Source organism: Amblyraja radiata, chromosome 10 (assembly GCF_010909765.2).
Source record: "Amblyraja radiata isolate CabotCenter1 chromosome 10, sAmbRad1.1.pri, whole genome shotgun sequence".
NCBI lineage: Eukaryota > Metazoa > Chordata > Chondrichthyes > Rajiformes > Rajidae > Amblyraja > Amblyraja radiata.
The window spans coordinates 22,129,637-22,143,164 of NC_045965.1; the positions used below are offsets into that span (position 1 = coordinate 22,129,637).

The 13,528-nt window shown below is 48.5% G+C and overlaps 1 protein-coding gene across 5 annotated transcripts in view; it reads left to right on the forward strand.

Annotated features, from left to right (window-relative positions):
• Positions 1-13,189, forward strand: part of cacna1e (calcium voltage-gated channel subunit alpha1 E) — a 188,751-nt gene extending 175,562 nt beyond the window's left edge. For all 5 annotated transcript variants that reach the window (XM_033028317.1, XM_033028318.1, XM_033028319.1 and 2 more), the window contains 5 exons: positions 2,370-2,475; positions 4,604-4,708; positions 7,134-7,302; positions 9,290-9,453; positions 12,393-13,189. In XM_033028317.1, coding sequence (XP_032884208.1) covers positions 2,370-2,475; positions 4,604-4,708; positions 7,134-7,302; positions 9,290-9,453; positions 12,393-12,932 — 1,084 coding nt within the window. In that variant the 3' untranslated portion in view covers positions 12,933-13,189. The remainder of the gene's footprint in view (positions 1-2,369; positions 2,476-4,603; positions 4,709-7,133; positions 7,303-9,289; positions 9,454-12,392) is intronic.
• The last annotated feature ends 339 nt before the right edge of the window (positions 13,190-13,528 follow it).

The window sequence follows — 13,528 nt, forward strand, 5'->3', positions numbered from 1 at the left end:
ACTTCCTCTGAGTCCTCTTCAAAGCTTCCACATCCTTCCTGTAACCCGGCAACTGGAACTGCCCACAATACATGCACCTTATGTTTTAGATACCTCGTGCCTGAAAGAGGGTTCCGACCTGAATTGTCACTTGTTCCTTTTCTCCAGAGATGCTGCCTGACCCGCTGAGTTGCTCCAGCACTTTGTGTCCATCGTTGGTCTAAACCAGCATCTGCAGTTCATTCCTACACACCTTGTACGTGTGTTTGATTCATGTGTTTTTGAGATAGAGTTTAATACCAAAGCTTGATTTACGTGCTGGTATTTTTGCAATAATGCACTCAAATTTACTGCTGATAGCATAGTCACATATATGTTTAATTTACACATATTGTAATTGCACGCTGTTTTTATAAACACATAACCCCAGCGTAAAACATGAAGTGCCTATACTCTAAATGTGACAACCAAAGTTTTATATACAACTTCACAACTTTTATGCTCAATGCCATGACTGATAAAGGCACGTATGCCTCACACCTTCATTACCACCCTATCTACATGCGTTGCCACTTTCAGGGAGCAATGGACTTCCACCCCAAGCTCCCTCTGCACATCAATGCTTCAAAGGGTCAAGCATTTACTGCATACATTATTCTTACATTAGACATGTCAAAGTACAATATCTTACACCTGTCCAGATGGGATTGAGGGAAGAGTGAGGTCAAGCAAAGGGTTGGGATCAATGGAAGAGGTGAGACAGAGGAGAGGGTTGGGATCAAGAGGATGGAAATCAGAAGTTAGAAGCATGATTGGGTAAAGAGGGTAAAGAGAGAAATAATTGGTTACATGATCTGCCAGGGTCCAGTAGGTGACGAGATGAGAATCCATGGGCAATGTAGTTGGGATGGACCACCTTGGCCACCCCAAATCAGACTGACAGCAAGGGGTGAGATCTTGTGGAATGGACACAAGTGAAATATAAGGCTGCAACCCGCCAAAAGGATAACAATTAAAGAGCAATGACACCAGGCCAGACACAAGTCGTCCTTTATTGAACCTTGACATGGTCTTCAACCCTGCAGTATTTGCCTGAGTGAGTTACCTGTACCATTTTCAACCTTCACTCTGCAAATGTGTTCTCCCCCAAGGCAGGTGGTTTGGAAGGGGAACTGCAGATGCTGGTTAATACCAAGGATAGACACAGAATGCTGGAGTAACTCAGCAGGTCAGGCAGCATCTCTGGAGAAAAAGAATAGGTGACGTTTCAGGTGGGATCCTGGCCTTCCCTATCTTTCAGTCTGAAGAAGGATCCTTTTCTCCAGTGATGCTGCCTGAGTAACTCCAGTGTATCTCTCCCAAGGCAGTCAGCCACATATTGCATTAGCGGGTGAGACAGCATCGATCGAGAGAAGGAATTGGCGACTTTTCGGCTGGAGACTCTTCTTCAGTCTAAAGATGGGTCTTGACCCGAAACATCGCCGATTCCTTCTTTCCAGAGATGCTGCCTCACCCGCAGAGTTTCTCCAGCATTTGTTGTCTACCTTCGATTTTTCCAGCATATGCAGTTGCTTTCTTAAACATATTGCATTATGTTTGATGTCTCTATGCATGTTTGATGACTTCTGGATGTAAGTAGATTTAAAAAAGTGAAGGATCTGGAATAAATATACAGGGGCACTTCACCGTACACAAGTACTCAATCTCTCAATATGATACGAAATGATACGATAAAACGTTATTCATCCGCGGAGGGAAATTGGTCTGCCGACAGTCACAACACACAAGGTGCACAAAAACTTGAAATTAATAGTGAAAACAATAAGAAATGACAAGCGACTGTTGTCTGGCTGCTGTGTGCCAGAACAAATGAACAAACAAACAAACACACTTATCCCCTGGGCAGAGGATTCTAAACCAGAGTGCCCCCTCCCCCTTTGTTCTCCCACTGTCCCTCACAGCGATCCCCCCACACCGGGTCCCCATTGTCTTCCCCTCACGCTCATCGAACGTGAGTCTCCACCGCCACAATAATATGCAATATTGTGCTGCGTAGAATAATTTTGCAAAATTTTGAAAAATAGGCAAATGCTAAGTGTGAGGGTCACAAACAACGGGACATAACAACCAAATAACGGGTTTGTCATTTAAAACTGGACACTTTAAAAAAGGGACCTTAACATTTCTTCCCTCAGAGGGTGATGAATGTCTGGAACTCTGCCCTGGGGATGGTGGGGGGCAGATCATTAGGTACAGTATATTTAGATTGGAGAAAGTAGTCGTTAGATGTACTTGTGGTTAAGAAATAATTCAATGTGAGCTCAGACCAGCCAAGGAGCAGAAGAAATACACCTTCCTTCTTCCTTTCTTTCATTCTCTCTCCCTTGCAGGGATAGCAGGAGTGAATTTGCCCCCTTGGTACCTTTACCCCCAGTCATGTTCCAGCAAGGCCGAACTTCAGGTCAAGGGGAAGAAATCCACAACCAACGGCCAAAGGTATGGATTCAAATTGCAGCCAGGTTGGAGTGTACACGGAGAGAGGGAAGGTGTTGGGTCCTGTGCAATCTGCCAACGACCTAGACTGACTATAAATATAAAATCCGGTGTGGGATATGGATGATGGAGAATGGTTTTGCAAATGACAGGAAGAATGAAGAGATATCAACAATAGTGAGCAGATTGATTAGAACAACGTGTACAGATTATAAAATGTACAGATTGGGAAAATGTCAGATGATGGTGAAACTGTGGAACTCATTGCCACAGACAGCTGTGGAGGCCAAGTCAATGGATATTTTCCAGGCTGAGATTGGCAAATTCTTGATTAGTATGGGTGTCAGGAGTTATGGGGAGAAGGCAGGAGAATGGGGTTGAGAGGGATGACCATGATTGAATAGCGAAGTAGACCTGATGGGCCGAATGGCCTAATTCTGCTCCTGTCATTTATGAACTTACGTGCAGAGATCAGCAAGATGTTAAGAGACTCACAGAATACCTACGAATGAGTAGTGATTTATATTTGTGTGCATTGGAGCTTTAAACAGGTAAACAGGTAGAGTCACTATGACAAGAGCATGCTCGCATTAGCAGACTTTGTGCAGATTACCAGGCTGGCCATAAAATAATGGGGTGTTTGGATTAGCACTGTGTACAAATTTAAAAATAAATATATTGATTAGTGGGAGTCCCAATAAATTGCCTGGGAAAATGCAGATTATCACTGGGTAGTTCAGCATGACATATAACGGCCAGCAGTGAATATATAGATTAGGGGAAAGGTTAAACTGCCACGGCATGTACAAATAAAAATGATTTGCACAAATTAACACCGTTATGTTTAGATTGAAGCACGCACACGTTATTGTTGTTGTCTGTGTACACCATTCAGAGTTCAGCAGCTGACATGATTACCCCACCATACACCATCGTGATCATTCATTTCTTCATCGCCAGCACATCGATGCTGCTCTGTGGATCAACTACAAAATGCCCGGGCTGATCCTAAACGCACAAACCCCTGCACTAAGGTGGATGTGCAGCAAATACGTGGGTGCGCCGCCACCTGCAGATTCCCCTCCAAACCATGCATTATCCTGACTGGTCCTTCATTGCTGCTGAATCTAAATCCTGGAACTCCCTCTCGCACAGCAGCGTGGGAGACCCTTCGTCTGAATCTGGAGGAGTTCGCTAGTGGTTTCTAAAAGGCAGGGAAAAAAATCAAACAATAAATGTTAGCCTTGCCATTATCACATGCATCTTCATCCTCCTCCTCCTACAGATCCATGAGGATCCATCCTCCAGAGGGATATGGGTCATGTGCAGGCAGATGAGATCACTTCAGCTAGGCATCATGTTCAGCACAAACATTGTAGACCAAAGTTCCTGTGCAATATTGATCTATGTTTTTTTGTCCCTCTGTTCTTGCTCACTCTTTAGGCCTCTGCCATTAAATCTACATTACCTTTTCCCATCCCACACATCATGCATTATCTCACACTTTTCTATATTAAATTCTTTGTGCCACTTGCTTGAGAAACACAGCTGTCCAATATGATTGAGCCTGGGTAACAACCATTAACCATCACTCACTGCCTGCAATTTTATCTTTTTTAATATAATTATCACTGCTCTGACTCTTATTGAAGTCATACTGGCTCCCCGTCAGGGAATTGAACAGATAAGATCTGTCCTTTCTTGACTGACTCTGGTTCTCATTACTTAATTGGGGCATTAAATAAAGGTTTTAAATATATATTAAAGACATTTCAGTAGATAAATTCTACATTGTTATTGCAATGTTTTTTTTGCTATTAAATGATAGTTTGTGTACAGAAACCTTATTGCTAGAGTGAACAAAATAGCAGGGAAGGTTTTTCAAAAGCATGGAGTAATCTACTTAGCAATCGGTAATCGAGAATGATAAAATAAATGATTAAAATAAATGAGGTCGGGTCTTCCCATCATGCAGAGATTCAAAGAGAAAAGTGAGCAGAATGGCTGCAAGTTGTGGAAAATTAGGTTTGAGGCAAATGATTTGGTCCATACACATGTTTAAGCACAATATTTACCTGTTTGTCATATAGTCAGAACTATTTAGTGTGTCTATTTGGTTTCTTATATACAGGAACTAAAGAAAGTTAAGGTGGAATATCCTCATTATGGTCACTATCTCCCCATTGAAAACCAGGGCCGGGCAGTGTCCATGCCTCGACTGGAAACTGAGTCTGAGGTAAGTATAGTTATCTCCCTGTCCCAATGTATTTATTGTCTGCTCCTTTCCTTTTTCATGCTGTAAAGAAATATCTCCAAATCACTCACATCATCCCATTTGTTGTTAAATAGATGGATGACTGGCTCGGTAATCTGGAAAATCATTTGTCCTTATCCTGTCGATAAAAACTATCCATAAAGAAATCACACCTTAATTTTCACTTAACTTCTCAGTCCACAGCATTCGCTGTAACAAGATTATCCTATCCCTGGTGAAACTCTGCCAGCGCTTATGGAGCTTAAAGGGGCTGTCCCACTGCGGCAACCGAATCTGCGGGTTTAGACGAGTTTGCCCTCGATTCAAACTCGCAGCATGGTCGACATGTGGTTCTAGGAGGTCCTATGAGGTCACTGGAACTTTCCTTCAAGCTCGAGGGAAGTTCCCGAATCCGCGCGGCCTCAGCTAGGTCGCGGAAAATTTTTCAACATGTTGAAAATTATTTTGCGAGTAAAATTTGGTGGGCATGGTTCTTTTAAACTCGTAGTGCAGTGGAGTGGGGTCACTATTTAGTTACAGGCAGTCGAGGGCAGCCGTAGGCAATCTCCTTCGCTGACCGGGCATTTTGATTGGCTCATTAGAGTTTTCAGAACCAAGGAAAACCGACCGGTAGGTTAAATGCCCGCTAAACTTTATTAAAATTCTTAAAAGTGTCTCCACTCCTTCTCCCCCCTTCTCTCCTCTTCTCTCCTCTTCTCTTCTCCCCCCTTCTCTCCCCTTCTCTCCCCTTCTCTCCTCTTCTCTCCCCTTCTCTCCCCTTCTCTCTCCCCCCACGCTCTCTAAAGGACTGTACACTGTGCCAGCCGTCTTTTACCTTCCTCTTCATCGCAGGTCTGAATTTCAGACAGCGCTCCCCCGCTTTCCCTGGCCCTCGCCTTTGCGATGTGTTTGTGTGTGTGTGCGGTCAGTCGATCCAGCTCGTGGTTTCAACGCGGACGGTCGATCCAGCTCGAGGTTTTCCAGGCGAGTGCCCTCGAGCTTGAAGGTCGAAGACACTCTTCTTAACTCGCGGATTAGGTCGCCGCAGTGGGACAGCCCCTTAAATATTTGTACCATACAGGGCACAAAGCCAATGCTTGGTGTAGATTTATAATTATTTGTTCACTCTCGCACTTTGTGCACCAGTCAGTAGAATCATAGAGTTATATAGCTTGGAAGAAGGCCCTTCAGCCCAATTTGTTCTTGACAACCAAGTAGGCATTCTGGGCTAGTTCCATTCACCTGCATTTAGCCCATGTCCCTCTAAACCCTTTCTACACATATATCAGTCCAAGTGTCTTTTCAAAAATTATAATTGCATCTGCTTCTCAAGCTGGATGTTCCAGGTATGAACTACCCTCTGAGTGAAAGAGTTGCTCCTGAGGTCCTCTTAAATCTCTCCCCTCTCACCTTAAGCCCATGCCCTTTAATTTTGGAATCCTCTGCTCTGGAGAAAAAGATGGTGAGCATTCACTTTATCCATCCCCCTAATGATTTTGTACACTTCTATAAGGTCATCCCTCAATCTAAGGTAGACACAAAAAGCTCGAGTAACTTAACGGGTCAGACATCATCTCTGGAAAAAACGAATAGGTGATGTTTCAGGTCGAGATCCTTCTTCAGACCAAGAGTCAGGGGAAAGAGAAATGTGAGATATAGACGATGATATAGAGAGATATCGAACAAATGAATGAAAGATATGCAAAAAAGTAACAATGATAAAGGAAGCAGACCATTGTTAACTTTGGGTTAGGTGAAAACAAGTTGAAGACAATGAGACTCAACAAGATGACTTTGAAGCCAGTACAACTTGGGTTGGGGAGGGAAGGAGAAGGAGGGGATGCAAGGTTACTTGAAGTTAGAGAAATCAATATTCATACCACTGGGTTGGACGTGAGAATGAGCCTAGCCTATCCAATGTTTCCTATTACCTATAGACCTCAATTCCAGGCAACGTTCTGCAGAATCTTTTCTGCTCTCTAAGGCCACCACATCCTTCATTTTGCCAACCAGAACCATACACAGTGCTCCCAAATGCGGTCCAACCAATGTTGGGTTATGCAAGATCTGTATGTCAGTATACCTGAGGTCACTTCAATTTACTCTGTACATCCTACTAGAATTTGACTTCCCAAATTGCATCACCTCACACCTGTTTGGATTTAATTATTTCATCCATTGCTCCACCTTTCAGCTGATCCACAGAGGCGTTAATCCAATGCAACAGAATTTAGGGGGGTTGAAGTGTGTCGGTGCACATTTCTCATTATCAGAAGGGTAGAAATCCAAGAGCAAATAGCCAGGTTGCGAAAGTGTCGGAATTAAAACAAGTGTCCTTGTTGCATCTGTCTTGACACGTGGCTGAGCTGGCTGCAGAGTGAGATGTTGGTTGTTCTTGTGATGACAGTCTGCGGAAGACCCAAGCCCAATGAAGCGATCCTTCTCCACATTTGCTGCCAACCAGTCAGACAGCAGCTGGCTCAATGAATACTCACTGGAGAGAGCTGGTCCCGAAGATCTCTACCAAAAATGGAGCCGAAGACCTCTGAGGTCGTCCAGCAGATCCTCAAATGCAGGTAGGCAGTGGCCCCGACAGAAGGGGCTCAAAATGTTGTCACATTTTCTGACTGGGTGAGTGAGGAAGGAGTTAGCGTGAGTTCCATCTCGAAGACTCCTAGCCGTAAGCACAGGTGATCTGGAAACCTTTTGGCTATATATCAAAAATATGAGGAAAGGATTTTAACTCCAACTTCCCATTTCCATACTGACCTTTCTGTCCTAGGCCTCCTCCACTATTAGAATGAGGCCACACACAAATTGGAGGAACAGCATCACATATTTGATTTGGGCAGCTTTCAACCCAGCGGTAGGAACATTGATTTCTCTAATTTCAAGTAACCCTTGCATTCCCTCCCTCCCCCATACAAGTCATCCTGCTAGTTCCACTGTTCGCATCCTTGTATCCCTTCGTTATCACCTCTCCCCCTGCCAAGAATGGACCATTATGGGCTCCACCCTTCCTTGGTCATCTTTGGCCGGCCCTGCTCTGTTCTGGCCTTGATTTAACTCCAGTTCCCTCCCCTCTACTTTCAGTCTGAAGAAGGATCCCGACCCGAAACTTCACCCATCCTTTTTCTCCAGAGATGCTGCCTGGCCCGCTGAGTTACTCCAGCACTTTGTGTCTATCTTCCATCTCAACTAAGATGTTCAACCAGCACTCCCAGCAGGGAGCAAGCCACACACTGAAGGACGATGCATTATAATTCAAAGGCAATTAGAGATAATTTGGTTAAATTGTTCAGGGATCATCAACAAACAGTAAACAAAGATACAAATACAATGATGATAAAATGTATAGGTTTGAGATTTTAAATCTATATAAAACAGCCTTTCAAATGAATAAAGCATCAGAAACAAGCTGGAAGAAAGAGATTGCGTTAGAGAAACTGAGACAGATTCTATGAAATATGTGATTGTATATGGTCATTATAGTTACACATTGAGCCGTTCATTCACTCTGTTTCACACTTTTTGCAGTAAGATTTACAGTAAGGGCAGCACAGCAGTAGAGTTGCTGCTTCACAGCACCAGAGACCCGGGTTCGATCCTGATTACTGGTGCTGTCTGTATGGAGTTTGTACATTATCCCTGTGACCGTGTGGGTTTTCTCCGTGTGCTCCGGTTTCATCCCACACTCCAAAGACGTACAGGTTTGTAGGCTAATTGGCTTGGTAAACTTGTACATTGTCCCTAGTGTGTGTTAGTGTTAGCAGGCACAGAAATCGCTATAAAAACATGGGGGGGGGGACACAATTTCTTGGTGGTCGCACACGTGCATGCGCACACACGCAAGGCTTCGGCCGTGGGCCCTGTGGATGGTAACATCGGGAGCTGACCTGGTTGGTGACCGACTCCGAACTCCAGCAACAGCAGCTTCGTCCATCCAGAATCGTGGGGCTTGAATCGGCCCGTTCGCGGGGCCTTTCGTCGGCCGGCGGGGGCTTCAACATCGGGAGACTCGATCGCCTCGATACAGCAGTTTGATTTTAAGCTGCGCCGGGCGCTGAAAGGCCCCGCGAACGGGCTGATTCATCTCTTAGAAAGCATCTGATAACGTCTGGATTACAAAACATGGGGGGATTGTCCCCCACCTCTCAAAGCATGGGGGGGAACATGTTCTCCCCGCCCCCCCCAGGATTTCCGCCCATGAGTGTTAGTGTGCAGGGATCGCTGGTTGGCATGGACTAGGTGGGCCGAAGGGCCTGTTTTAAACTAATTAAACAATTAAACCCAATGATTTGTACACACATACTCCTAGGTCCCTCTGGTCCTGAGGCCTTTTTAGAACAGTAATACGTTATTCTATATTGCATCGCCCCATTCTTCCTGCCAAATGTCCTAGTGTGCGGGTTGATTGCTGATTGGCACGGGCTCGGTGGGCTGAAGGGCCCGTTTCCGCGCTGTATCTCGAACGTCTAAAGTCTTCAAAGTTGAGTTTGTTTGCGTAGGACTCTCCGCATGGCCGAGTTGTGATTTATCTCGTTCTGGCCCTTCCTTCCGCAGGCAGCCGCGAGCGAGGCCGTTCCAAGGAGCGAAAGCACCTGCTGTCACCGGAGAGATCCCTGTGCAACTCAAGCGAGCGGGCTCAGCACCTGCAACACAGGTGCCACGACCAGAGGCTGTCCCGCTCTCCCAGCCCAGGCCATTCACACTGTCTGCGGGAACAGGTAGGCCTCAGGCTCCTAACCCCGAGTGAAGAAGGGCCAATGTTAATGGCTACTCAAACGGCCCTATCTCTTGTGCAGACATTATAGGCAGCAACACACGGGAATCTGATAACGAAGAGAGGTGATGGTGGGAACCATTGTAGGAGAGGTAAACAGATGGACCATGGAGGGGAGGGCGTCTGGTGGGTGAGGTGTGTGGGTGGAATATGAAGAGGAAGGCAATGAGAATGGGGGGGGTGTTGGCTGGACAGGGGTATGGGGCAGGGAACAGAACTGGCAGGACCAAATACCAAATCATAGCTCTACTGACCTGCAGTGATAGCGACGACCTTGCAGATAAGTAACCCTTGCCCTTCAGCATGCTGCATCTCCAGGTTTCATGTCCTCTACACTCCACCCCCACCCATTCCCCACACCCCAGGTCGACACCACACACTGCTATCACATTGGGGCAGCGGTAGAGTTGCTGCCTCACAACGCCAGAGACCCGGGTTGGATCCTGACTACAAGTGCTGTCTGTATGGAGTTTGTATGTTCCCCCTGTGACTGTGTGGGTTTTCTCCAGGTGCTCCAAGTTTCCTCCTACACTCCAAAGGTACAGGTTTGTAGGTTAATGGGCTTTGGTAATTTGTAAATTGGCACCAGTGTGTAGGCTAGTGCTAGTGTGCGGGTTGATTGGTGGTCGGTGCAGACTCGGTGGGCTGAAGGGCCTGTTCCTGCGCTGTATCTCTAAAGTCTAAGGTCAGCTCCCCTCTCCTCATCGCCCTGTCTTCTCTCCACCCCTCCCTTCACACACTCCATGCCTACCCCACCTGGTGCACGGACAGAGGATCTTTCAAACAGCTTCTGTCCAGCGCATCGTCACCGCGTGGAGGGGTCGTGGGGAGGGGTGATCGTCAACGCGGGGAGGGGTCACTAGGAAGAGGGGCCACCAAGGGGAGATGGGGGTCACAGGGGGATGAGGAGTCACCATGAGAAGGGGGTCACTGATAGACGGTCACCAGGGGGAAGGGGTTCACCGGGGGAGACAGGGCTTGGACCTGGTGAAGGGGAGGGGTGAACACAGCCACTCTTCTGCACCATCCACTCCTAGTCAGTGTTTCACGCCTTCTCTGTTTGCTCAGTGTTACCAACGCACCCCCATCACCCCTCTCCAGCCCCCTGATCAACCCTCCATCACTCCCTCTAGTCACGTCACCTCCCACCAGACCCATATTACCCGCTCCTTTGCCTCTCCCCAGTCCCCATTGCCCCTTCAAGCCCCCCCCCCCAATGCCCCCATTCAGCCCCCTCATCAAACCCTTCCATCATGGCCGACCCACTTCATTGCCCCATCAGCTTCCTCCAGTCTCCTATCACCCATCTCCATCATCCCCTCAATCAGTTCCATCAACCCCCTCCCATCCAGCCCTCCATCACCCCCCTCCTGCCCCCTCGACCACCACCCTCTTCAATAAACATGGTTCCTCCCCCACTGTCATAGATGGATCCCTTACCTGTGTCTCCTCAGTGTCCCGTCATTCTGTTTTTCCTCCCCCTCCACCCCAGAAAAAACAAGGATAGTTCTCCTGGCCCTCAACTTTCACCCCACTAGCCTCCGCATCCAACGCATCATTCTCCAACATCTCCGCCCTTCAATATGACCCCACCACCAGTCATATCTTCCCATACTCGCCCCGTTCCACCTTCCGCAGAGACTGCTCCCTCCGCAACGCCTTGCTTCATTCACCCCTTCCCACCCAAACTACCCGCTCCGCAGGCACCTCCCCCTACAACTGCAGGAGATGTAACACCTGTCCCTATACCTCCTCCATCTCCTTCATCCAGAGACCCCAGCAATCTTTCCAGGTGAGACAGAGTTTCATGTGCACCTCTTCTAATCTCATCTACTGCATGTGTTCCCGACATGGCCTCCTTTACATCAGCGAGCTTCAGCATAGGATCGGCGGCCAATTTGCCAAACGCTTGCGCTCAAACCACCAAGGCTTACTGGATCTCCCGGTTGCTGGCCATTTTAATTCCCCTTTCCATTCCCATACTGACCTTTCTGTTCTGGGCCTCCTCCATTGCCAGAGTGAGGTCACACACCTCATATTCCACTTGGCTTACAACATAATGCTATGAGTAACAAATAATCAAAATTTATGTACCTCCCTCTCCCCTCCCCCCTCCCTCTCCCCTTTCTTTTACCACCTCCCCTATGAGTGCCCATTTCTCCCCCTCCACTTATATTCCCTCCTCTGGCTTCACTATTCTTATCTCACACCTTTTGTCTTTTAATCTCCTTTGTTCAACCATCTACCTATCAAAACCCCCCTCACCTGTATCCATCTATACTTCACCTGGCTGTGCCCTGCGCCTCCTCGTTTGCAGCTTTCTCCCCTTGCCCCCCCCCCCCTCCCCCAACCCAACAGTCTGAAGAAGGCACATAGATGGCGAGGGGTGCCTGGAACCTGCTGCCGGGGATGGTGGTGCAGTTTAGTTTCGAGATACATCATGGAAACTGGCCATTCTGTTTCCCGACCAAAGATCACCTGTACACCAGTTCTATCCTACACACTAGGGGACAACTTACAGAGAAGCCGATTAACATGCAAACCTGTATGTCTTTGGAATGTGGGAGGAAACCGGAGCACCCAGAGAAAACCCACGGGGAGAGCGCACAAACTCTGTACAGCAGCACCCGTGGTCAGGATCGAACCTGGGTCTTTGAGAGACTCTACCAACTCTACCACTGCGCCAGATGCCGCAGATACGACGGTGGCCTCTAAGAACCTGTTAGTTAGGCACATGGATATGCAGGGAATTGAGGGTTCAGATTTATTATTGTCATGGATCATTGTGCAGAGAGAGGAGATTTTTCGGCACAGACATTATAGTTGGAAGGGCCTGTTGCTGTGCTGTACTGCTCAATGTTGTGCTTCTCTCTGTATCTCCAGGTTAACAGTTCAGTGAGTGAGAGCCCGATGCCATGCACGTCTGCAGCCAGCACGCCCAAGCAGGGACGGAGACAGCTCCCGCAAACGCCCACCACCCCACGGCCGCACATCTCCTACTCGCCCGTGGCGCAGTGCCCCGACACCCTGGCGCCCTCCTCCGTGCAGGCCAGCCCGAGGAGCAGGGAGGCTCGCTACCAGTCGCTGCGGATCCAGCCCAGCAAGACCCTGTGGAGCGAGTCGCCTGGCCTGAGCAAGAAGAGCGAGAGCCAGCACTCGACGCCGCTGCGCTACATCTCGGAGCCATCGTTGACCCTGCACGACGAGCTGGGCAGCCTGGACCAGGCGCTGGGCGAGGAGACACTCACCTTCGAGGCAGCCGTGGCCACCAGCCTCGGGAGGTCCCACACCATCTCCTCCGCCCCACCCATCAGACACCCCTGGCAGCTGCCCAACGGCAGCTACCGCAGCCGGGCGGCGCGGTGCGGAGCCACCACTCTCGCCGACCCCTTCACCGACACCGACGAGGATGACAAGTGCTAGACCAGGCGAGGAGGCATGATGTGGGGGGTGGGGGGGGGGACGGACAGGACAGGGGGCGGGAGAGGAAGCAGCGTGGGGGCACATGGATACGTCTGTGGCATCCTTTCCACATGCCTCCAGTTGAAGTGGACAGATGTTGCTGGAGCACAGTCTCCAAATGTGGCAGGTGAAGGATCTGCCTCCCCGCCAGCCCCACTGAGCCACAACGAGCATCAACGAGACAAGGTCCGTGTTGACATCGACCGGCCTCGCTTGGACAAAGGTGACAAGTGGAGAGATTGGGATGAAGGAACTTTACGCTCTGGCTGAGGAAGCCGCCCTGGACCAGTCTCATGCTTCCTTCCATCTTGTACATTTGCTGACAGTGGTTGGCAGGGAGAGAGTCCCTCCCAGACCCCCAGGTCGTGCGTTGCTTGAAACCCCCCAAAACAACTGCCACCCCTCCCCGTCCCCTTCCCCTGGTGTGGGAGGCAGCAACAGTGACCCTTCGCCTCCCCGCCCCCCCCCCCCCCCTCCCCCCCCTCATGTTTTGGACACCTTTTATCTTTGTATTTGAAAATGTTCTCTTCTTTCTGAAAATCTAAACCAAAAAAAGA